We start from the raw sequence: 21,543 nt of genomic DNA, 5'->3' as shown, positions 1-21,543 counted from the left end.
GAATTCAAACCTAGAATGGACCGTCTCCTCGAAAAACCGTGTATTGTAGTGGCTTGACAATAACGTCTCATTTCTTACACATTTTTTTTTCAACACACCACAAAGAACTGTCAAACTCAATCCTGCTTGAGACGTGTTGAAAATGATATCAAACAATATTGTGATGTAATTATAACATTTGACAGCTGTTGAAAAACATTTTGCAAGCAACGAAAAATTCTGTAGACATTGGAAAGCGACTAGGCAAAACCCTGTAATGTATTCCAATAAGAGGCTATTGTGCTCTTGTATATTTTAATTCTTAAAATTGATGGTTTCCTTATACAGCTAATGATTTGCTAACGCATATGATGTAGTGAAGCAACAGCAATCGACAACTCAACGACTGCTGACCTCACTTCTGATTAATTCCACGGTAATTCCATTTGGCAAAACGTGTCTCAACAACTTTCATTTCCTGGGAAGCAGCAATAATGAGTTTTATATGATATTTATCACATTCGGTCAAATGGATTGTATTCATGGAACGCTTCAGATTGTGATACGAAGATTGTTGGAAAAGAGCAAAAAACCGTCCATTAAATATTTAGCCTGTGAAGGAAGTGCGCATGCTACTTTTCCCAAGACAGATAAAAACAAAATTTTCTTCCATTACAATCAACATTGGTTTATTTTTCTTCATTTATTTACGTGATATAAGTTATTGATTTCTGTTTATTTATTTTTATATTTTTCCTACCATATTTACACCTAAACAAACGTTCACCTCGAAACCGCCATGTTTTACGTTTAATTGAACGCATTCTTTAAATGTTCACTTGCCCAAAACTCAAACCCACCGACCCCCGGGCCCTATATCCAGCCCCGCTGATCGTAGATCCGCAGCGTGACCTCGAGCCGCCGATAGTAGTCCTCCTCTACCAGGTTGTCGTTGAAGAATAGTGCCGCGTCCTGTTCGCTCTGGTCCGGGATCGATTCCTTGCGCGCCAGCACCACGCGCAGCATCGATACGATGTGATACAGCTCGAACGGTGCTACCCGGTCGATCTCCTCCCGGAAACTACCAAAGCAAGGAAATGGGATAATAGAGACGGGTGAGAAACAACCAAGCAAAACCCTCCACCTCCACCTTCCAGCACATTTGTTAACGGCCGCGTGCGTGCTAATAATTAATTGCTTTTGGGTTTTTCGTCCCACCAGCGGGTACACACTGTTACTGTGTGCAAACATAAGCGAAACCTAATGCCCTGTCGCGCCAAACAGGAAAACCAACCCACCTTTCAAGCGTCAGCTCGTCCTGGGCGGGAAACTGCAGCCGGGCCAGGTTGGCGGCCAGCTGCTGGAAGTAATACTCGAAGTAGCCGTCCAGCTGCGCCTCCAGCTCCGGATCGTTGACGCTGGTGATGATGAAGAAAATAACGTCCCGCACGAGCGAGTCCATCTGTATCAGCTGGAAGTCGACGAACTTGAGGCTGCACGGGACCTGCTCGGTCGGGTCTGTGTGTGTGTGTGTGTGTGAGTGTGTTCGTCCGATAAGCGCATCGGCGTGTCGGCGTGAAATGGATCCCAATCCACCCAAAACAAATGAAGCCGAGGCAATAGTAAAAATAGAATACAAAAAGGGACGTGTCCGCTTTGTTAGTTTTCTTTATGACATCCAATGGTGACAAACTGGGAAAAGGAAGAAAAATTACCATATTTGATCATCATATTGTTCACCCACAGGTCGTTGTGCAGCATGGTACAGTAGCAGGTCAGCTGGTCCGAGATCAGCTGCGCCTGGCGTCGATGGCACTCGTTTATCTTGGCGTAAGCCCGCCCGGCCAGCCCCGCCTCCACTCCGGTCCGGAGGATATCCTGCCGAAACACATCCATCATCTGCCGGAGCGTCGCCTGGCTCAACCCCGCATCGATATCAATCTTGACGAGATACTTATGAATGCCTGCCTCAAACACGTCCGGCTTCAGGTAGCGCAACGCAATCGGGATCGCATGAAACAGGGCCAATTTCTGAAGAAAAAAAAAGAGGAGGCAATAGGAAGCAAACGAACGAAACGGGTTGCAAACAAAAGCGTATCCACTCAAATCCTTCTCTGCTTTCGACCCATCCTTACCTTCAGTACATATCGGGCCAGCTCGCGGTTAAAGCCTTTGCGACGGTCCGCCGTAACGTAGCCGGCCAGCTTTAGGTTTTCGAACAGCATCACACCGTCCTGATCCACCTTTTCCACCGCAGGGTCTAGCGAAACGCGCGCATTAAAGCAGCGGCAGAACACATCGATCAGTTCCCCATCGCCGTCGAAGCCTTGCTCGCGCTGCAGCGCCAGCAGGCTGGGCACTATCTTCAGATAGACGGCGGCTTCCTTTACGAATGTGATGTCGATTTGAAAGATTTCGAGAAACTCCTCACTGCTCGGGCGCATCTTGGCCACGAGGTGCAGCAGCTCTACCGGCGGTTGATCGTCGTTGCTCGAGTTGTCCTGATTGGGAGTAGGCAAATGAATACCATGGTGAATGTATGTTAAATATAGAAATTTTAATCTATGAACAATTTCTAGAGGATTTATTACAATTTGTTGAAACAACAGACAAGCGTCCTGTGTGGTTCAGTGCAGATTGCCTTTTAAAGTGCAGGTTCTATTCCTTTAATATTATGAAAATTAATAGCTGAGTTTATTTCAATCAGGAAAACAGAGTTAAAAAAAATAAAACAAAAATAGCCAGATAATTAAAATTATTCACAGTAAAACTAATTTGCATTTAAACCACGAATGGCCCAGTCGCCCAGTGTTTTATCGTTAAACAGCATTACTCAAATATTCACTAAATTAGTGGAAATTCTTAAACCTGCATTCCTGTTTTTTTGCTTTTTTTTAAGAAATAAAATGGTAGTTTTCAGACACTGGGAGAATTAAAATTTCATATTTTATTAATTTGTTGATCAATTAATAATTACGTGAGGAGCTAACAGCGTTAGATCAGCAGCAACAGCTGTTGTGCTGATGATGAGGCAGACAACGAAACCATGGTCCATGTATTCGATTCAAATCACTAAAACTTTCATAAATTTACTCAATTAAATTATTAAATTAAATAAAAGATACTAGAAAGAATGGTAATTCATTTTATTAGGTAATTTCTCTACTTTTATTTTACATCTCAAGTCGGTTTCAGCGTATACTCAACTTTTCTTTTTTTTTGATATTGTTTGGGCCAGTGACCAATGCTGAACTCCAGAAGAGTTCGACAGCACAGTCAGCACAATGCTCGGCCGCCTGAGGACATTTGGTCACCCGACTTTAAAGTAGAGCTTCACATTCAGCATGTTTACTGGTCGCCCGACGCCAAAACCGCCACAAGATTTAGCATTTCAGCTTCAGTAAGTTCTAAGCTTTGTTTTCCAGAAACCTTTAATTTTTTATATGAAAATATGTTACACAAATACTAAATAATAATTGTTTCTTTGGCTTAGACGAATAGTATAAACATTTTTTAAACATTTACAAACAAGATTTGATGAAAAATGATTGCCGTTTAAGAAAGTCGTTATTTAGTCTCTTTTAGTTGTTCGGGTGACCAAAATATGGTATCAAATCGTTTCAAGCAGTTATTTCTATTTTTCAGTTTCTTTTTAAACTATTAAAAGTAGTTAATAGACTGTTTTCTCATAACACAACTGTATAATGTTATGTATGTAATTTGAAAACAATGATCTTTATTTTTTAACCTTAGCAACTTTAAAAGAAGCAACCATTCAGTACAACTGTTCCGAAGTAAACAACTTTTCTCAATACCTCCAAGTATACAAATAATCACATTAAGCAAATCATCTCATCACAAAAATGACGAAGCATCGGGCCACTTTAAGCAGCCCCAGCCCCAGTGAACCATTTTTCATTCAAATTCTACCATTCATGGCATCGAACAACTGGCACTTCATTCCGCAAAAGCGGCGAAAACACATCTTTCAACACAAACACCTACCGAAAGCTTTAAAGTGAAGTATCTTGTTTTGGGGAAAAAAGTGGCCAAACAAGAAGAAGAAGAAGAATAAGAAGAAGAAGAAGAAGAAGAAGAAGAAGAAGAGGCCAAACGCACAACAAGATGGAAAGGAAACACAATTTGCATCAACTCAAGCATCGCATTTACGTGTAGGACGGTTGTAACGGTGCAATTGATGGACGCAAAAGGGAAGAAGAAAAAGGAAAGTAAACGGCTTTCAATAAATCACTTCGACACTCGGCTCAGAAGTGTAAGTGAAGTTGACGTTTTCTTCTTCCTCCATCCACCAGCCGCCCAAAAAAAAAGAAGGACTGTTTCCGGTCGCTTTTTTTTTAGGGGTAGCAGGTCCATTTCAGCTTCTTGCTTGAATGATCCATTTTTTGCTTTTTTCGTTATTGCTCACGCATTCAGGTTCACAGATCTTTAACCTGGCTGTACCGCTGCCCGATTCGTTTGAATAGAGCAAGAAAGGAAAGGTTTGACCGTAGGCCCCAAAATTTAATGAAATACAGCACGGCGCTAGGGCACAGAAATGGTAGCCAGATCTTCCAGCAGTTATGAAAAACCATTGCTGGATGGAAAAGATGGTTGGCTCTTTTTCTTTTTTTATTCTTGCTGAACAACCAAAACAATCACCCTGGAAGTAATGCGGAGGTTATTTTTGCTCTTTTTTTGTGCAAAGGAGTAGGAGCGTTTTTCTATTCGTCTGAACGTAGGATAAAGCTCAAAAGAGGAACGTATCCACTACCGATTCCATTAAAAAAGCGTTGGAAATGTCTTCGGTTAAATAGGAAAATTCCCAGAATCCGTAGTCTCGAGTCTCGCAAAGAGGTCCTTTCCAGTGAATCATTAAATAATCAGAGAGAAAGAGAGAGAGAGAGAGAGAGAGAGAGAGAGAGAAAGAGAGAGACCATGACGGATATTATAATAACACAAAAAAGCACACACCACACATACCATAATTAAGCAACCTATTCAATGCATAAGTGGTTTTGCTAATAATTCCAGGAAGAAAAGCATTAAATTATGCACAACTTTTGAAACAAGTTTCCAAAAGCATCATCCATTGTTAATGATCTCTTTCATTCAAAATCCTTCACAAAAAAGGCACTCAAAAGCATTTGAGGCTCACATCGCGTTAAACTATATTGCATTGCTGCTAACAATCTTATCACAGCTCGATACAACACCAATCACCAGCACAGTGGAACACAGCCCAAAAACCATTGGCTTGGATGCCATTCAGGCGAAATGTTTTTCCGTCCCATTAGCACGTGGTTGATGGAAACTTTCGCTCTGGCGCCCGAATCAAACCATTTCACCACGTCATTAGCAGACGACACACAATCACACTCACACACACGCAAGAAACGTGCTTTCTGCCTTTTCGAACAACAAAAATGAATGGAGAACGATACGAAGAAGATAAAAAAACAACACGAAAACAAAATAAATCAAAACAGCTATTCTTTTCCCCTTATTTTGTGCAATTTTTCCTCCTCTCTTGCCGTGCCTTGTTCAAGGTTAAAGATGCACACACACACACACATACGTACATCTCGATAAGGCGGATAAGTGTGTTGGTGTTGGATAAGAAAATGGGGCCGATAAATCATGTTCCACGCCACGGCATTCACCTGTTGCCGCTGGCTGGCTTTGTTGTGGAAGGATTCGCATACACCCTTCTGTTCTTCTTCATCTACCACCGTAGATTTGTTTGAAACAATGTGCATGACGCAATCGCTCCTGGGCAGGAAACGTGCTTTACCCATAAGGAATGGGTTGAGAACATTTGTTCGTGCCTTTCTTTTTTCTTCTCCAATCATCATCTTGAAACCGGAGCAGAATCAGGTGTCTTTAAATAACTTTACCTTGCAATCGCGCTTCTTGTGCGTTTTTTTTGTGTGTTTGTGTACAGAAAAAACAGCATCATTTCGTCTTATTTCCATCACTTTTTGTGTGTGTGTGTGCCAAGTATTCCATCAATTGATCATAATTAATCATCCCTGTACGAAGACCGCTTCGCATCGAACGCGAAAAATCCATCCGAGCATCACTTAGAGGGAATCAAAATGGGAAAGATCACTCGGCACTTACTTTCTACAAACAAAACAAATATCGTCCCACCAACCCTCTTATGAATTTGAGTTCTTTTTTGCCTTCCTTCACCACCTGTAGCTAATAATATCCAGCTGTAGCTGTAGAGCAGTTCCAGCAACGGAAGAAGATTGAAAAATGGCAGAAAAAACACACCGAGATGCCCGTTCCTGCTTCAAAGCGTACACTTATACACCTCTTTTTCAAAAGGAAATCCTTTTCAGACGAAACCCATCACCTCGACGAGCATCCTTTCGAAATGAAAAAAAACCAATCAAACATATCTCACATTTACACCTTCCAGTGAAGCGGCAACAGATAACACGCCCGAATCATGCCCGTGGATGATGGTGCTATCGATGCTCGCCGAGAAATCGATTGCACATGTGTGTCGAACGGGGAATGATGTTTTTTTTTATGTGTAGCAACATTAAACGCTGGTTAAATCCAGAACCAGAATGGTATTGAATTTGGAGCAGGGCGATATTGAACGACGAGAGCACTCGAGCACGAGGAGCTTTTCCCTCGCTGCTTTTGACCAATGCTAAGACACGAACAACAACAAAAAGAACATCACTTTTGATGGCCTGTTCCACTGTGGCCTTTGTCGTGAGGGGATGTATGTGCGCTTGTTGCCACTTTTGCGACATCACATACTTCCACATCCCTATACAAGCAGCACAATCAATACAGTCAGCAACAGGAGAAGGCATCATTTATCTTCGCCACAGAACTGATACACCTCCCGACTTGCCCACCGCACGTGGGATGGGGTGGTTTAACAGCCACAGTTCCGTAGCGTCAGGAGAGGATTTAATTTACAATTTATGAGGCCACACGATCTAGCTGGCACCGCTCGTTGAAACGGGGCGTGCAAGATGGCTACGATGCTGGGATACGCTCAGCGTACTGTAACGCAGCCACACACACTTCATACGGGTCAGCGTCGGGAGTAAGGAATGGCATGTCAACACTTTCCCGTAAGATGGGATTTAATTTGATTAACCATTTACACTCGAGCCCGTCTTCAGAGTCGTTCGAGGCGACTCAGCTTCACACCATGCTGTGACACCATCCTCTTTGCGAACTGCCGGAAGACAAAGCAAAAAGGGGAACACAGAGGAAAAGGTTACGCGACTGTGTGTGTGTGTGTGTGTCTTCTTTGTGATGAGCTTCCCGACCTTCGTGCTGCTAATTGCTTTGCCATTTTCTTGGTAGCGGAAAAACAGCGGGGCAAAAGTAAGACCATTCATCTGAAGCCGACTGGGCGCCTCCATCTCCAAACTCACCACGTGGTGAGTGTGGTTTGCGTGCTGAAGGCGGGTGCTACCGAGGGCTATGTTATGATTAATATGCGACACATTCTGCTCAGCGTTTTCTTGGCCTTTCTTTTTGTGTTTGTGTACTTTCTTGAGCAGACACCTTTGCCTTCTCCCATTTCCGGTTGATTAATTTACAACCCCTCCCCCCCTGTAAGTGATTGGCTTGACAAAAACCCCGACCCACTCGATGTTGGTACCGTTGGGGGCCGTTTACCTTCTGCTCGCGGCGCTCCTGCACTGAAGCGTCCTGGGCGGTACGAACCGTAACGGCCAGCATGGTGCTGCCGTAGTTGTCGCCGGGCGCAGTTAGATACTCCGACTCGTAGCCGAGCACGCGGGTGCCGGCGGGCAGGACGGGCGCCAGCAGTCCCTCCAGGTCGCGTATCGGGGGCGGTGGAACGGTAGGCATGCTGCTGGATGCGCACCAAATCAGCACCAAAAACAGCAACCGCACCACCAAACTAATGGCGTACGCGTGACTGACAGACGACGCCGTGCGGGAAGCACGAGCGCGCGAGCGTGCCTGTGTTCCCTGTTTGCGCGCAGCGACGTGTTAAGCGTGTTCTGGCACTTTTCCCACAGCACGTAACCTATTAACACTGTACTGTAACCGGGGTGCAGACCGAACCAAGCACCAAGCCTGCCCGGAAACCGATTGCTATCAGGACCGAACGCACCGAGCCGCACGCAACAACTGGCGCTGCTTTCGTGGACGATCGCACTGCACTGCTTAGCGCACGGTCGCAGATACGAACACGAACAGCGGTGCCGGTTGGATATGGCGACCCCGAATGCGACTCCCGAAGCCGAACACTGGAACCGTGGAGCGGTGTTTAGGGAGCGCTCAGTTCGCCAGCGAGAGGAAACGGAATGGAGAAGAGACGTTTGGCCGAACAGACGACAATTGGTCAAGATTGCAACGCCGAGCGCGCCAAAACGGTTCCAGTTTTGAATGAATGGCTGATGCGCGATTGAGATATGAGTTAGGAAGAAGGAATTTATTAATAGCTTCACATTAAATTATTGAGATTTATTGAAGAGATACATAATGTTATGGTACTCTATGTCTGTTAACATTATAAAATTGGTCAAATGATGCTCGTAGAGAGCTTATTTATCATCAAAATCAATCCATTGTAATACTTATTCGTTTCATTATGAATTACTAAAAAAAAGACCTATGAGTATTACTTTGAACCTATTCCTACGTAGTTTAGGGCCTCTTACGCTGTGTGCACGTTCTAGTACACCCTAAAATATTTTTTTGTTGCGATTTACTTTTTAAACTTAATATTCATTTTTAAATTTAATAATTGAAACGTTTGAGCTAAGTGATTTACTTTAAATTCATAATAAAAGGTACAGAAAAAAGACAAAAATTTATGGGATAGATAATAATCGATGAAAAGGTCTGTTTCGACTCCTGCTGTTTCAATATTAATTGCTTCGTAAATTAATTTCCATCGTTTATTACAATATGAAATTATTATCCAGCTTTCTTTTTTCATGCAAAAAATGTTATTTTGATAATTCACCGTGAGTTTGAATAAAGAATTACAGGGTTTTACTAGTCGATTTTGAATGTATACATTGTTTTTCACCACGTGCAAGAAGACACTCCAAATCATTCTGATATTTCATTTCCATCACAATAATTTTTAATTTCATCAGCATGATTTTCAACACATCTCTCACACAAGCTGGATCGAGTTTGATAGTTCATTATAATAAGTTGAACATCATGTGTAAAAAATTAAAATTGAATTGAATTTGTTATGTGTCAAGACCTGAAATTTTATCTTGAAGCCATTTGACAGCTGTTGAAAAACATCTTGGATGTGGTGAACAATTATATGCACATTCGAAAGTAGCAGTATAATTTTCAACACTTCGACGGTCTGTTTTGTCACCGGGATTTGAAGCTGGATCTCATCACCCGTTGGCCGTATAAGTGTTGAAAATCATGCTGATGAAATTGAAAATTGTTATGATGAAAATCAAATATCATAGAGACGTGGAGTAGCTTCTTGCACGCGGTGGAAAATAATATTTACATTCAACAGTAGCTTGGAAAACCCTGTAAAACTTATTTTGATAATAGGTTAAAAATATAAATTGATATATTTTTAAGCCCGGCAGAGTTAAAACCTGCATAGAATAATTCCTCTATTATTACACTCTTGAATTCCGTTAAATTCAACAGAATGGTTCACTTCAACGTGTAAGATACGCTGTAGGAGTCCATCAAACATCTGTCACAGTATCTTCAACGCATTTACAAACATTTACAATACCCTCTTCTGTACATTAAAGACACTTTTTTCCTTCTTTCACTTCTTGAACTTATCAACAAGCAACCTACCGTACAGCGATCCCCAGCCGGGGGCGTCTGTTGTTATTTCGTACGCAGCGTTATCGTGGCGTATCAAAGCGTTTTTGGCTAATCGAAACGACTGCGTTTTTAAAACAGCGAGTGGCGATAACAAAGAGCGACAACAACCTTAACCTACCCGATAAACCAATGATTATCTATTATCTTAATCCTTCGCTGGGGAAGAGTTTGATAAAATACTTTAAAGCGTTCTGTTTGTGTGCTTCTCTAGTTTACCTCAAAATGGAATCATGTCATGAACAAATAAATCAGGCCAACCTGTCCCAATCAAACACAGTTCAGGAGTACGAAAAAAAACGGGAGAGAAGTCAATATGCACCGTCCTAAAAGTAAAGCACTTCATCACACACCCAGAACCCTTCGCTCGTTGATGCAATAGTTAAACGGTGGTGGTCGGTTTATGATGATTTGGTCCCTTCCCGTGCGGTTCTTCCCATTCAAACAAAACGCACACATATGTCGGTATGCAATTCATGCGGCATGCAATTGCAATAACCCTTCCCTGCATGCAACGAGGGGACACACACAGACACACATTCGCACATAAGAGGCACGGCTCTGCTGACATGTCACTGCCATGGACATTGCCGCCAAGTGACCTTGGCCTTTTTCAAACACAGTGTGTAGTGTGTACAGGAAGGGCAGAAAGGTAATTTTCGAATCGAAACCAGACCTAACCGCCTTGTTGCTGCTCCGTACTATCGCTTTGCGTCTCCCTGCTAGAGTTCTGGCCAATTGACGCTGGGGGTGAAAACCACTTGACTGGTGCATTGATTGGTCCTCTTCCGTTTGGTTGGGATTTACGAGTTTTATGAGCACTAAAATTATTTAAAATTTAATTTAAAAGATTCTTTAATTGGCTTCAGTTTTTGGAGTACAGAATTTTAAAATTGCAACAAAAGGTTGTGCCAAATACATCCCAATCCTGCAATAAAATCCTCCCTTTGCACCGTTCTTTAACGCTTTGATTTACTTCAATTGACCACCCTCGTGCTATCGTGTCCATTCGTCGGCAAATGTCCCCTCCATCATTTGCAGCACTTGTCAACCCGATTGATCCACTAAATTATGCAGTAACAGTACTTAATAAAGAGACAAAAAAAGAGTAAACACTCAAAGCCCTCCCGGCCCATTCCCCCCGCCCAGTGACTGCACACATTTGCCAATTTGCCAATTTCGTCCCATCACGCTCCATCTAGAAAGGGCTGGCTAGCGGCAGCACGAAATCACCATTCCCCCGACCATCATGATGATGATTTCTTTATTTATGGGATATAATGTCCCATCCTTCTCGACATCTATTCTCGACACTGGGCGAGCGCGCGTACGCAAACGAAATGACTTTCTGTTTGTGTTTTACGGTTTGCGTTTGGGACGGTTTTGGGCCACCAAATGGCCCGAGAATCTGACACTTCCGGAATATAATCGGGCGTCTTAGTAATGGTTAGAGCTGTAAGTTGGTTAGGGATTGCGAGAAGAAGAAAGTATATTCTGAAATTCTGATAGACCGATCATACTCAATTTAAATAGTGAGTGCATAGTTTTAGACGGCCTGTGATGGTACAAGGGCATTTATTATATATTTTGAGTATTTTTTGTTCATGTAGTTGTTCTGTTATTTACTTATTGTGTCTTTTTTAAATATGTTAAGCATTTATACTTTTTGAAAATGTATTATTTATCTTCAGTTTTCGTTATTTTTATCTGTTTCTAATTTAGCGCATCAACATATGTTTTGTTTATCGTTTAGAATAGTTGATTCTTTCTCCTACTTTTCACTCATACCCTTCCATTTTTCATTTCTTGTTGTTAAGTATTTTTATTTAACATTTAACAAGTATTTAACTATTTTTTATTAAGTTTTCTCTACATCTTTTCTATGATTTCTATTTTTATTTTTCTTATTTTTATTTACATCTTTTCTGTTTATTAAATTTTTAATCAAAAATTCTTGATGTTTCTGTTCTTTTTTCTAGATCTCTTTGTCATTTATACATGCAATACACATCTTATATTTTATATAGCTACAATTGAGCTTAACTTCAATAACGATACATATTATTATTTCTTGATAGTTGCAAATAATTGAGCATTTTTCATAATTTTTTTTAAAACAACTTATTACTAAAATTACATTTTCTTAAGCGATTGAAATGAGTATTTATATGTCAAATTTTCCAAATAGTTTGCACAAATCTCATGCATTCAGCAGTACAATTCGTCCTTAATTGCACAATTAACGTCAACAAAATTGTACATAGCACCAGAAACCAGAAACTTGATAGCTTTACCACCCCTCCCCCTTGCAACAGCCCAAACCAAACAACAATATTAAATTGAGCCACAAATGCTTAACAAACATTCAAGTTCTAATGATAATTTTTAATACCCTCTCTAACGACGTTAGCGAAATTTTCCGTGCCCGCACAAAACTGACACTAATCCGCTCAAGTGGAAAACCACAACGCTCGCGGTCGCGGCCGCAGGTTGGTGATTCCCTTCCTTCCTTTCTACCTTTCTGCCCTGGTCACAAGAAAATCTTCACTTTGTCATTGTCAAATTGTTGACCTTTTTTTGGCACTGTGACGAGTCGTCGTTCGTGCCTTCTGGTTCGTGCCCTCCAGAGCAGATCGCTTTTATAACATCAAAACAGTTCACCGTCTAAGCTCTAAAGGTACCGCAAAAACTGCGCCAAAAATTGTGCTCTAGCAGAAGGGGGGCAGGTTAAGGGTACAAGGAGTTTGGCGACAAACAATTCTTCCCCTCCATCATCAGCAGACGCGCACAGAACCGGAAGCTGATAGGCACACCGTTGGCCGCCGCCTAGAAATCAGTACCGAGTAAGACTACCCGCGGCTGCAAAAGGTTAGGTGAGCGGCTGTTGGAAAGTTAGGTTTGGTGCTATCGTAACATGAAATTTTAATTAACGGCCACCGTCTTAGTTACAGCTAGAACGCAGCGGCACAGCGAACGACGCTTGGGAAGGAGCGCCAAAAGCAATCTGTTTCTCTAATTTTAGACCAATGCCCTTAAATGACCACCACCACGATGGAGGGAAAGTTTTAATTACACACACACACACACAGCCGGACGTGGTCGAGATGCAATTCGAGAGTATGGAGAGGGAGTTCCTCGGAAACGCCAACCTACGGAACAGGCTCAGGAAAACAATTATTCGATTAGTTTGTTGACTGACGGACTGACTGACTGTTGTTGTTCCTCCAAGTGCCCATTGCTGCCCTCGCGATCTCTCTGTCTCTCACTCCTCATATGAATTAGCAGAGGAGAGCAAGGTGTTATTTAATTTCTGCACTCTATCTCTCTCACTTTCTGTCCTCCCCTTCCGGACGTAATAAACTGCCGCAGGGAAAAAAAAGGCTTCACACCCACCGTACGAGTGGTTTGGCTTTTTGGCTTGATGCCGCCTGCTCCTGCTGCTCCGGGTTGAATCAAATTAGTTCGGTCTATTACCGGCGGCGACAAACGCCCCGTCGTCGTTGCTCGTCCTTATATATGTACCGTGCGCTACTGACCAGCCATTGCCGGCGAATGGGAAGACATCGGAATGGTCCCAGCAAATGGATGAGATAACAGATTTTAATCATCACGCCGTTCGCTTTGCTACAAGCGCACACAAACACACCGTCATCGACGTCCTTGCGCTCGGCAGAGAAAGGATAACGAAGAAACGAATATCTGGTGTGCCCTATATCTGGTCCGTGCTGAGGAAGGTATAGTGAATTCGGCGTAGGAGAACGATGGTAACTTTGGTATCTGGTGTGTTTGTGGTCACGTCAGGGTTATTGTCACCATGTGGTACGTGATGGTGATGTAATTGATGCCTGAAGGTCAATCCTGGAGCCGTACATCATCTCTATAGGGAGCAGTGCGATCACAGAGACTAAGAATGCACTTACGGATGCATAATCAGAAAGAGAGAAATGTCGAATGTTTCCAAATGCACAGATGTGGCTGATGTTGATGCATACGAGATATGAGATAAGTAATGAGAGACATATTTGTGGATTTATGGATAGCATGAACTGCAGACGTTACGATTCTTTTGATTTAGTTTTTGCAAGCAATTTGCCATGTTATTGAAGATGTGAGTAGGAGACGTGTCCAAATTACGACAATATCCAAATGTACTGTATTTTCTTGAGAAATTGACCTAAGCATTGAAAGCATCTTCGAGGAAGAATTAAGTCCATGGCGTAGACTCATCAGAAGATCAGAAAATTTCAACTCCAACAGAATGTACAAAGACCTCCACCGTTTCCCAACACGCATCGTAGCAACCTGTTCATTGCTTTTTGCTTAGCAACCTCTTCAGTCGGGTGTCTCCATTCGATGAGGAAGCATCCACAGAAGCAGCCGTCATACCTAGAGGACTTCTGGCACGAATCGACCAATCCATCCAGAATGTCCCGCTGCAAACCACCGAAACCGGTGTCCTTTCCCGCACCGATACGCTACGAATGGAGCAAGGCGTACCTGGCCCGACCGAAGGATAACCTCATCGCCCATCCGGACAGCTTGCTGAAGCATCCGTTCCGGCCATCGTTAGAGAAGGTAAGTTTTTGAGGAAAGAATTGGTTTTAAGCAAAGGAGTGTATTTACTTTCTAAAAACACACGTACACACACAGCATGGTGATCCGACCATGGACTGTCTGCTCGACTGGTCGTACGCGAGAATTTGGCACTCGGAGGCGGAAGCGTTTCGCCTGAACCGGACCTTTGCGGAAAAACCGCCACCGAAGAAGAAGTTTCCGATCTACGCGAACCGTAAAGCGCCACTGGTGGAGGTGAGCAAGGAACGGTTCAACATGAGACGGTTCCAGAATGTGCCGGCCAAGGTGGAAACACGGCGTACCGCAGCAGCTCCATTGCGCCCGTTGTGTACTTTTTGAAGGGTGAAAATTGGTCGTTGGGAATTGTAAATTCCTGCGAAACTAAATTTACCACACTTTTTCGTCTAGTTGTGCAAAATCTAGTGTATATCACTGTAGAATCTCGTGCGTGAATATCTCCCCCTCCAACCGCGAACAGAGCATTCTCTCGCACTGTTCCTCTCTCAAAGCACGGCTCCCCATTTTACGCTCACAACTTCTCTCCAGTTTCCAGTAAACATGTGCGTTCGAATTGCTGCGAGCGAGTGACAAAGCAAGCGCTACTGCCAGCTGTCAAACGTCCTTCGCCGAACGTATCCTTCCAACGTGCGTGTTGTACGAAAAGAAACAGAAAGAGATGGCAAATGTTAGAGAGCATGCGAAATAAAAAAAAAAAGAAACTGGTAAAAAGAAGGGAACACTTACATCAAAAACACCTTTCTTCGCTGCGTGTCGGTGTCACAGGCTCGAGGAGTTTTGTGTTTTTGTGTGCATAATTTTCTACCAACCTCCCAACCAATCAACGATGACTAAACTTTAGGGGAAACTGGCTTGGTTTGTCGCTTTTAGCGCTTTAGTTTGTTAATGAAATAGACCCTCCTCGGCTGTGTTTGTTAGAAACCAAAAATATCTGAATTCGCTCCAGGATTCTTTGAATTCTGTCGAGTCCTACCATCAGCCACATAGTTTTTTTTCGATTACGTACCAGTGTTTTCCCCCGTTCTACCTTGACTCCTCCATCCCCGAGTGGTGCTGTGTTTTGTGTCGTCACCTGCATCCGGATGGCAAAATTACGAAGCATCTTCAAGTAAGAATTTCTCGATTGTTGTTCCAAAACCACAAAGTGACTCATATATGATATCTCTTTTTTTTTTGTTGCAGAAAACACCTGATCCCGAATCTGGAGCGCAAATGTCGCCTGTGCCTGTCGGATAAGGAAATCGTACAGTCGATCTTCCAGTCGGACAACAGCAAGGAAACAACCGACACGCTTGTGGAGAAGATCTTCGAATGTACCGCAATCATGGTAGGCGTTGCGACGACGGCAACAACTTGATGTGTTTATGTGATGTTTGAGTATCCCTTTCCTTATTGTTAGCTCTCCAAAGACTACGACTACCCTTCCCCCATCTGCGAGGACTGTGCACTAAAGCTGGACGAGTTCTTGCTATTTCGCACGAAATGCTTGCGGAGCAACGAGATCTACCGATTCAATCGACTTCACAAGCAGCGGCTTCTATTTACCAGAAAACCAATCACGACAGAGGACAGTGGTGGAATACCTTGTGAAAAGCTGGATAGTGAGTCTACTGCATCAACAGACGAGCCGGATGTTACTGGTGGTGTTGGTGGTGATGTGTATCCCAACGAGGAAATTACTATCCCTTTGCCCTACTCAGTTCCTGCCGTGGTCATTGCCGAGGCGAGTGGATCGAGCAGCTCCGACAGTCGGACAGTTATCGAGCAGGAACGATGTACTGCCGAAGGTGATCCGGAACAGGATCACAGTTCGATCGTGACGCTAACGTTGCAAAACGGAGAGGAAGAAGTTACAGAAAGTCCCTCAATACAACATCAACAGCATCAGCAGCAGGAGAATGAAACGGGATGTAACGGGAACCATCAAGGTTCGTCCTCGTCCGGGTTGGACGAACCAGAGGATGAGGAGATCCCGCGTTGGAAGAAGCCACCGGATCCGGACGATAGTGAAAGCACCGGACGGTTATCTCCCGCACCCGTTGTACTTCTCGTGGATGAAACGGACAGTATGATGAGATATTCTATGTTTTAAAAAACCGCAAGAAGTTAGTACTTACTCAGAAATTTGTTCTATTCCAAACAGCTACCATAAGTGAGGCTGAAGACTTGGAGGAAGTGATACTACTACCTGCCGAGCTGCTGGACCCTTCCCCGACGACAGGTGACGAACTGGAACGGGTGGAGATGATCGGCGACGTAAAGTTCCCGATCGAAACGATTGAGCAGCTCGACCAGCTGGAACGATTAGTTCGAACGTGCGACACGGCGAGGGAGCGCTATGTAAGATCTTCAGAATCTCCTATTCTCGACCTTCGACCTCGCTGACCTTTCACCTTCCCAGATCACTCTGCTGCGACGGCTGAAAACACACGATACCTCGCTCAGTGACACATATCAACGGTTGTTTGCGGACCGGCTGCTGATCCACTACAATTACGATGGCATCTCGCCTAAGTACAACAAACGACCACTGAAGACGTTGCTACTGTTCACCGAATGTATGGCTGGTAAGTGGTTGAATTTGGGACGAAATGATTTTGATGATGTCGCTAATGTTTCTGTTCGCCTTGGACGTGTTCTAGTGGCCTGGGAGGACCATATGGATGCCGGTAGGGTTAGGGAGGCTGTAATTGAGGCTGTGAGAAAATCCCATAATCGCTACAATCAGTACAACCATCGGAAGGTAAGGATCATTGGTCTGTTTGTTTGTAGATGGTTCTTTTATACTCATCTTTCTTCATATTCCCATTATCTAATGTCCTTCGTCTAGCGTGCCAGGTAAGATAGTATCTTAGTATACCTTCAAGAATTGCCTTTAATTCTTCCCCTTTTTCTCAAATTTTGATTAATTATAAAGCTACGAATGGTTATAGCTGAAGATACCCCACTAAGTAGCGGTTCAAGTGAGGGAGCAGATGAATCCACAAACTGCCAGCAAAGAAGCCGCATTAGTTAAACGTTTTATCAAAACACTCCCCAATTCCCCTGAGGGGAGGTTTGTTTTCACTACAACATTCACTACGACACAGTTTTCTATGACACAATACACAGAATCGTACGGTTATTAGAACGAATAGCTAGAAAATTGCTACCAATAAGCATGGTTGACTGTTGAGACACAGAGCATAGTAGTAGTAGTAGCATAGAGAGTAATAACATAGACGTAAAGAGTGAGTACACACATCGTGTGTTTAGAGCGAATCGAACCAACTACACCGCGCAATTTGCAATTACCAGTATTACAATGATTGTAGTAGTCTCTATTTAGCAAAAACCTTCACTAGTGGACTAGTGCGTGATATACTTAGGCAACAAAGAACGACACTACTGACTGTAGGAGCTGAGTAGACAGACAGTGACGGTAGCAGCTCGGATTTAAGCAGCAACGTGTTCTTAGAGAAATTTAAAACAAACCCCAGTGATAGTTATGTGAAGCAACAAACAAACGTACAATGTACTAACGTCCTGCGAACGGAAACAGCGCTTCACTTTTATGGCAGCCATTAGTAGCAGTAGTAGTAGTAGTAGTAGTAGCGTGAGCAATACCAGTTAGAAATTATGTCAGTGTACACGTCAGTATCAAATCTTTTCATGCCGTTTTATCAGTTGCTGATGAGTGCGTACTTTTGTTAAAAGTGTTCGTAAACTTTTGTACCTTTACATAAGGCCTGCGTGCGTATGTGTATGGCGACTGCGAGATGCCATTTTTGAACCATTTTATTGTGTGTATGTGTATGTCTAGATAGAGTGATATCATGATGAAAGGGGACCAGCATAGGACATGATCCCCCGCTCCCATCTCCCATCTCCCAGCCAATGCTCCACTAAAACTCAAATTAACTTGGGCACTGTTTGCCATTTTAGCCTATTTTAAAGTTTCAAAAAGAACGAGCAATATCTGAATAAGCGGCCGTTCCTGCTGAATAAACGAAACAAATTTAACAACGTTTAACAATAATGATAACATGATAAAGCACACTGTTAGTGAGCATAAATAACGACAGCAGCAAGAACAAACATACAGCTGTGCACTTACATATGGCGTCCTTATCAAATCAAGCAATATTGCCCTTGCAATCGAATGCAAGTTGGCTGTGTGGTGCGTGCGGTAGGATGGTATAATGCAAAGGAGAATTCGAGCTGTAGGGACAAAAGGAGCGAGCCACATTTTCACAAATTCATATTTTCATCTTTTCACGCATGCACGAACATAAAGCTACAGGACAGGGGTTTACTTTTAAAATGATTATCTTACTATCATGAGAACGGATTTCTCTCTATCTCTCTTTCTTTTGTTATAATGTAAAGGAAACGCAAACTAATACTGTGAGAAAGATAGCAACACTACAAGGGAATAAAGTGCAATACAATCTTCCACATAACGTTACACACATACACACATCTTACGCCAGAGTGGCGTCGTTTCGTTTCTTTCAAATACCGCTCCGAGGGGACAAATCACCGATTTAGATGTTGTGTTCTTTTTAACGTTTAATTTCACCTGTAATTCTGTGTATGCGTTAGTTCTGTTGCTTCCCCTAACATCGGATTACATTGTATCATCATTGTTTCTGTTTTATGTATTGTTACTGTTTATACGAACTTAGTTAGAACGAAGTAGTTGCTTTTCGGGACACAATTTTTGTTTAAAAAGCATTTCAGTAAATTGATCCGAATCCAAAAAAGAGAAAAGGAGCAAGTTCTGCTGCAGTCACGTAAGACCTCACTATCGGGGACGGCGTATTGTAAAAATGTGTGGTAAATGGCTAGCCGTATTTCTAATATCAACAGAGTGGAAAATTATTCACATAGTTTCTCTAAACGGACCTTCAAAAAACCCCAACTACGTACCGGGTAGCGGGTTAAAGAGAAAGCGAGTAGAATGTAACAACGTTCATACTTGATTTCAAAATTTTAAAAATTTGAAAATTCACCACTTTTTACGCTCATTCATTGCGTTTTTATAAATTAAGTTCATAGTTACATTCACCGAAAGCAGTGCAGCACTACAAGTTCGTTCAGAGGCAACAAACCGTAGCAATGCAGGGGTAGCAAACAACTACAACGATTTTATAGCGTGTTACGGGTACTGCTGTTACATTCACTTATTGTTGGTTGCATTACTGTAGTACAAAAGTGATGATCGGGGCAAAGGAATTCACAAACAGAGTAACAAAAGTGATTTAAAAAAAAGGTCATCCACGCACTTTGCGCAGAGGACGAGTACGAGCTAATTACAGTAGTTTGAGTTAGATACGGATCTCCCACGGTCATATACTTTACTACCTTGTTTTTTTTTTTGTTTTGTTTTGCTATGTGTTTTTTTACCTTAACGAAGAAGGAAGTGTGCTCACTCACCACCGTTCGCTCTCTTTCTCTTTCTCTCTTTTTTGCCCTCCATTCTAAAGAGTACACCCCTGTGCAAGCAAAAGTGTCGCAAAACACAAACGCTACGCCAAACAGCGGCACGCGTCCTTGTCCTTCTCTGCCTTGTGCGTTCCGCATACCTTACAACGGAATACGGACGGGGAGAGATGGGGAAGGGGCACAGACCACAGACAGTATGGGTAGTAGTACTTGTGTCGTTTCTTCACGGTTGATTACAATATGCGCTTAAACATCTAAGTATCTGCTGCACTCACACACCTCACCTTCTTTCACATAAATCATGCGCACGAGAGCTAGCAAGCAGCAGCAGCAGCGTCACGGTATGTAATTAACCGAAATGGAACGAAAGTTGGAACTGTTGCCACCGCCACCGCCCTGGAAGCCGCCGAACCCGTAGTCGGACGGGAAGAAGAACTGTCGATAGATTTGCTGCGGATCAATGTCGGCTGTAAAAGGTGCAAAGAAAAATAGTTCAAATTAAGCTTCGCCGTCCCTAGTTGATTTACGCATATCTGCTTCGTTTACCGCTGTGGTTCATCTCCTCCAGATCTTGGCCACTGTCGTAGCGCGATTTCTTCACCGGATCGGACAGTATCGTGTACGCTTCGCCCAGCTCCTTAAACTTGCGCTCCTGCTCCTTCTTCTCCTCGTCCGTCGCGTTCGCGTGCCGGTCGGGATGGTGCACGAGCGCCCGCTTGCGGTACGCCTTCTTAATCTCATCCTCGGACGCCTGCTTCGTGACGCCCAGTATTTTGTAGTAGTCCTTGCGCTTCGACTTCTTCAGCTGGAACTTGGCGTCGCGCAGCAAATTCTTCACCTCCGGCGAACGGTCCGACTTGAGCGCCTTTTCGTAATCCTTCACCGCTTCCTCGTAGTTTTCCATGTTGTAGTACAGCTTGGCACGCTGCAGCAGCGCCTTCATGTACTTCTCGTTCAGCGCCAGCGCACTGGAACAGTCCGCAATCGCTTCGCGCAGGTTGCCGAGCTTCGAGTTCACCAGCGCCCGGTTGTAGTACAGCTTGCTGTTGATGTCCTTGTTCTGGGGATCGAGCTCGAGCGCCTCCGTGTACGTTGCCAGCGCGTCCCGGTACTTGCCCGACTTCCACAGCTCGTTGCCCGATTCCTTCTTTTCCTTCAGCTGCTTCGCTTTCTGCCTCATCGCCTTCGCCTTCTTGTGGTCGGGTCGAGCATCAGCGCACGCTCGAAGTGTAGCAGCCCCTTCTCCAGGTTGTCGCTGTAGTACAGCGTCAGCCCGCGCACGTAGATCGCGTCCGCGTTCGTGCTGTGCGTCTGCATGATCGAGATCGCAATGTTGCACGCCTCCTCGAAGCGTTCCAGCATCGCGAGACACTCCGCCTTCAGCAGCTTGTTCTGTATGCTGCCCGGTGCAATCTTGATTGCGTTATCGCAATGATACAGACAGGTGCGATAGTCCTTCTTATCGTAGCAGGCGGTCGCTTTCTCGTTCAGATCGCGCAGCTGCTTCAGGCTGGCAATCTCCTCCCGCAGTGCCGTGTTCGAGGGGTCCAGCGTGAGAAACTTGCGAATCGCTTGCTCCGTACCGATGACATCGCCTGGAAGGGAAGGCGAAATGGTTCAACGATTGAAGACAGCACACGATTTTCACCCATTAAAGGGCATCGCAGCCCTACTTACCGAGCATTAGGGAAATTTGGCCATACGGACGTATCC

The 21,543-nt window shown here is 43.7% G+C and overlaps 3 protein-coding genes across 4 annotated transcripts; 1 reads left to right on the top strand and 2 right to left on the bottom strand.

The window, feature by feature from the left end:
• Positions 1-672: 672 nt before the first annotated feature.
• Positions 673-8,155, bottom strand: LOC121601779. The gene is made up of 5 exons (XM_041930581.1): positions 7,636-8,155; positions 2,115-2,480; positions 1,695-2,010; positions 1,278-1,497; positions 673-1,060 (listed from the first exon to the last, which is right to left on the bottom strand). Exons 1-5 carry the CDS (start codon positions 7,828-7,830, stop codon positions 853-855), a joined length of 1,305 nt encoding a protein of 434 aa, XP_041786515.1. The 5' UTR covers positions 7,831-8,155; the 3' UTR covers positions 673-852.
• Positions 8,156-14,126: 5,971 nt separating this feature from the next.
• On the top strand, positions 14,127-19,647 carry LOC121601778. Of its 2 annotated transcripts, XM_041930580.1 has the most exons (10): positions 14,127-14,385; positions 14,461-15,511; positions 15,586-15,730; positions 15,803-16,004; positions 16,104-16,469; positions 16,547-16,743; positions 16,805-16,970; positions 17,046-17,146; positions 17,234-17,241; positions 17,321-19,647. In XM_041930580.1, exons 2-10 carry the CDS (start codon positions 15,486-15,488, stop codon positions 17,334-17,336), a joined length of 1,227 nt encoding a protein of 408 aa, XP_041786514.1. In that variant the 5' UTR covers positions 14,127-14,385; positions 14,461-15,485; the 3' UTR covers positions 17,337-19,647. The 2 variants fall into 2 exon arrangements, with proteins under 2 accessions (XP_041786514.1, XP_041786513.1); XM_041930579.1 differs by having other exon boundaries at positions 15,803-16,469.
• Positions 19,648-19,765: 118 nt separating this feature from the next.
• Positions 19,766-21,537, bottom strand: LOC121601781 (dnaJ homolog subfamily C member 7-like). The gene is given in 4 exon segments (XM_041930582.1): positions 19,766-20,297; positions 20,377-21,036; positions 21,039-21,425; positions 21,508-21,537. Coding segments are annotated over 4 exon segments (1,185 nt in total). The 5' UTR covers positions 21,515-21,537; the 3' UTR covers positions 19,766-20,166.
• Between the last annotated feature and the right edge of the window lie 6 nt (positions 21,538-21,543).

This window comes from Anopheles merus, unplaced genomic scaffold (genome assembly GCF_017562075.2).
Source record: "Anopheles merus strain MAF unplaced genomic scaffold, AmerM5.1 LNR4000179, whole genome shotgun sequence".
In the NCBI taxonomy this organism is placed as follows: Eukaryota; Metazoa; Arthropoda; class Insecta; order Diptera; family Culicidae; genus Anopheles; species Anopheles merus.
This window is presented reverse-complemented; position numbering and strand designations above follow the sequence as displayed.

What these genes read in the sequence shown, in the direction of transcription:
- LOC121601779 (XM_041930581.1), bottom strand. Translation starts at nt 7,830, where the DNA reads ATGCCTACCGTTCCACCGCCCCCGATACGCGACCTGGAGGGACTGCTG. An exon ending in TGGCCCGATATGTACTGAAG is followed by an intron (nt 2,011 to 2,114) that starts GTAAGGATGGGT and finishes TTTTTTCTTCAG; the next exon opens with AAATTGGCCCTGTTTCATGC. An exon ending in CAATATGATGATCAAATATG is followed by an intron (nt 1,498 to 1,694) that starts GTAATTTTTCTT and finishes ACACACACACAG; the next exon opens with ACCCGACCGAGCAGGTCCCG.
- LOC121601778 (XM_041930579.1), top strand. Translation starts at nt 15,486, where the DNA reads ATGGCAAAATTACGAAGCATCTTCAA. An exon ending in TCGAATGTACCGCAATCATG is followed by an intron (nt 15,731 to 15,802) that starts GTAGGCGTTGCG and finishes CCTTATTGTTAG; the next exon opens with CTCTCCAAAGACTACGACTA. An exon ending in TCTCGTGGATGAAACGGACA is followed by an intron (nt 16,470 to 16,546) that starts GTATGATGAGAT and finishes TATTCCAAACAG; the next exon opens with CTACCATAAGTGAGGCTGAA.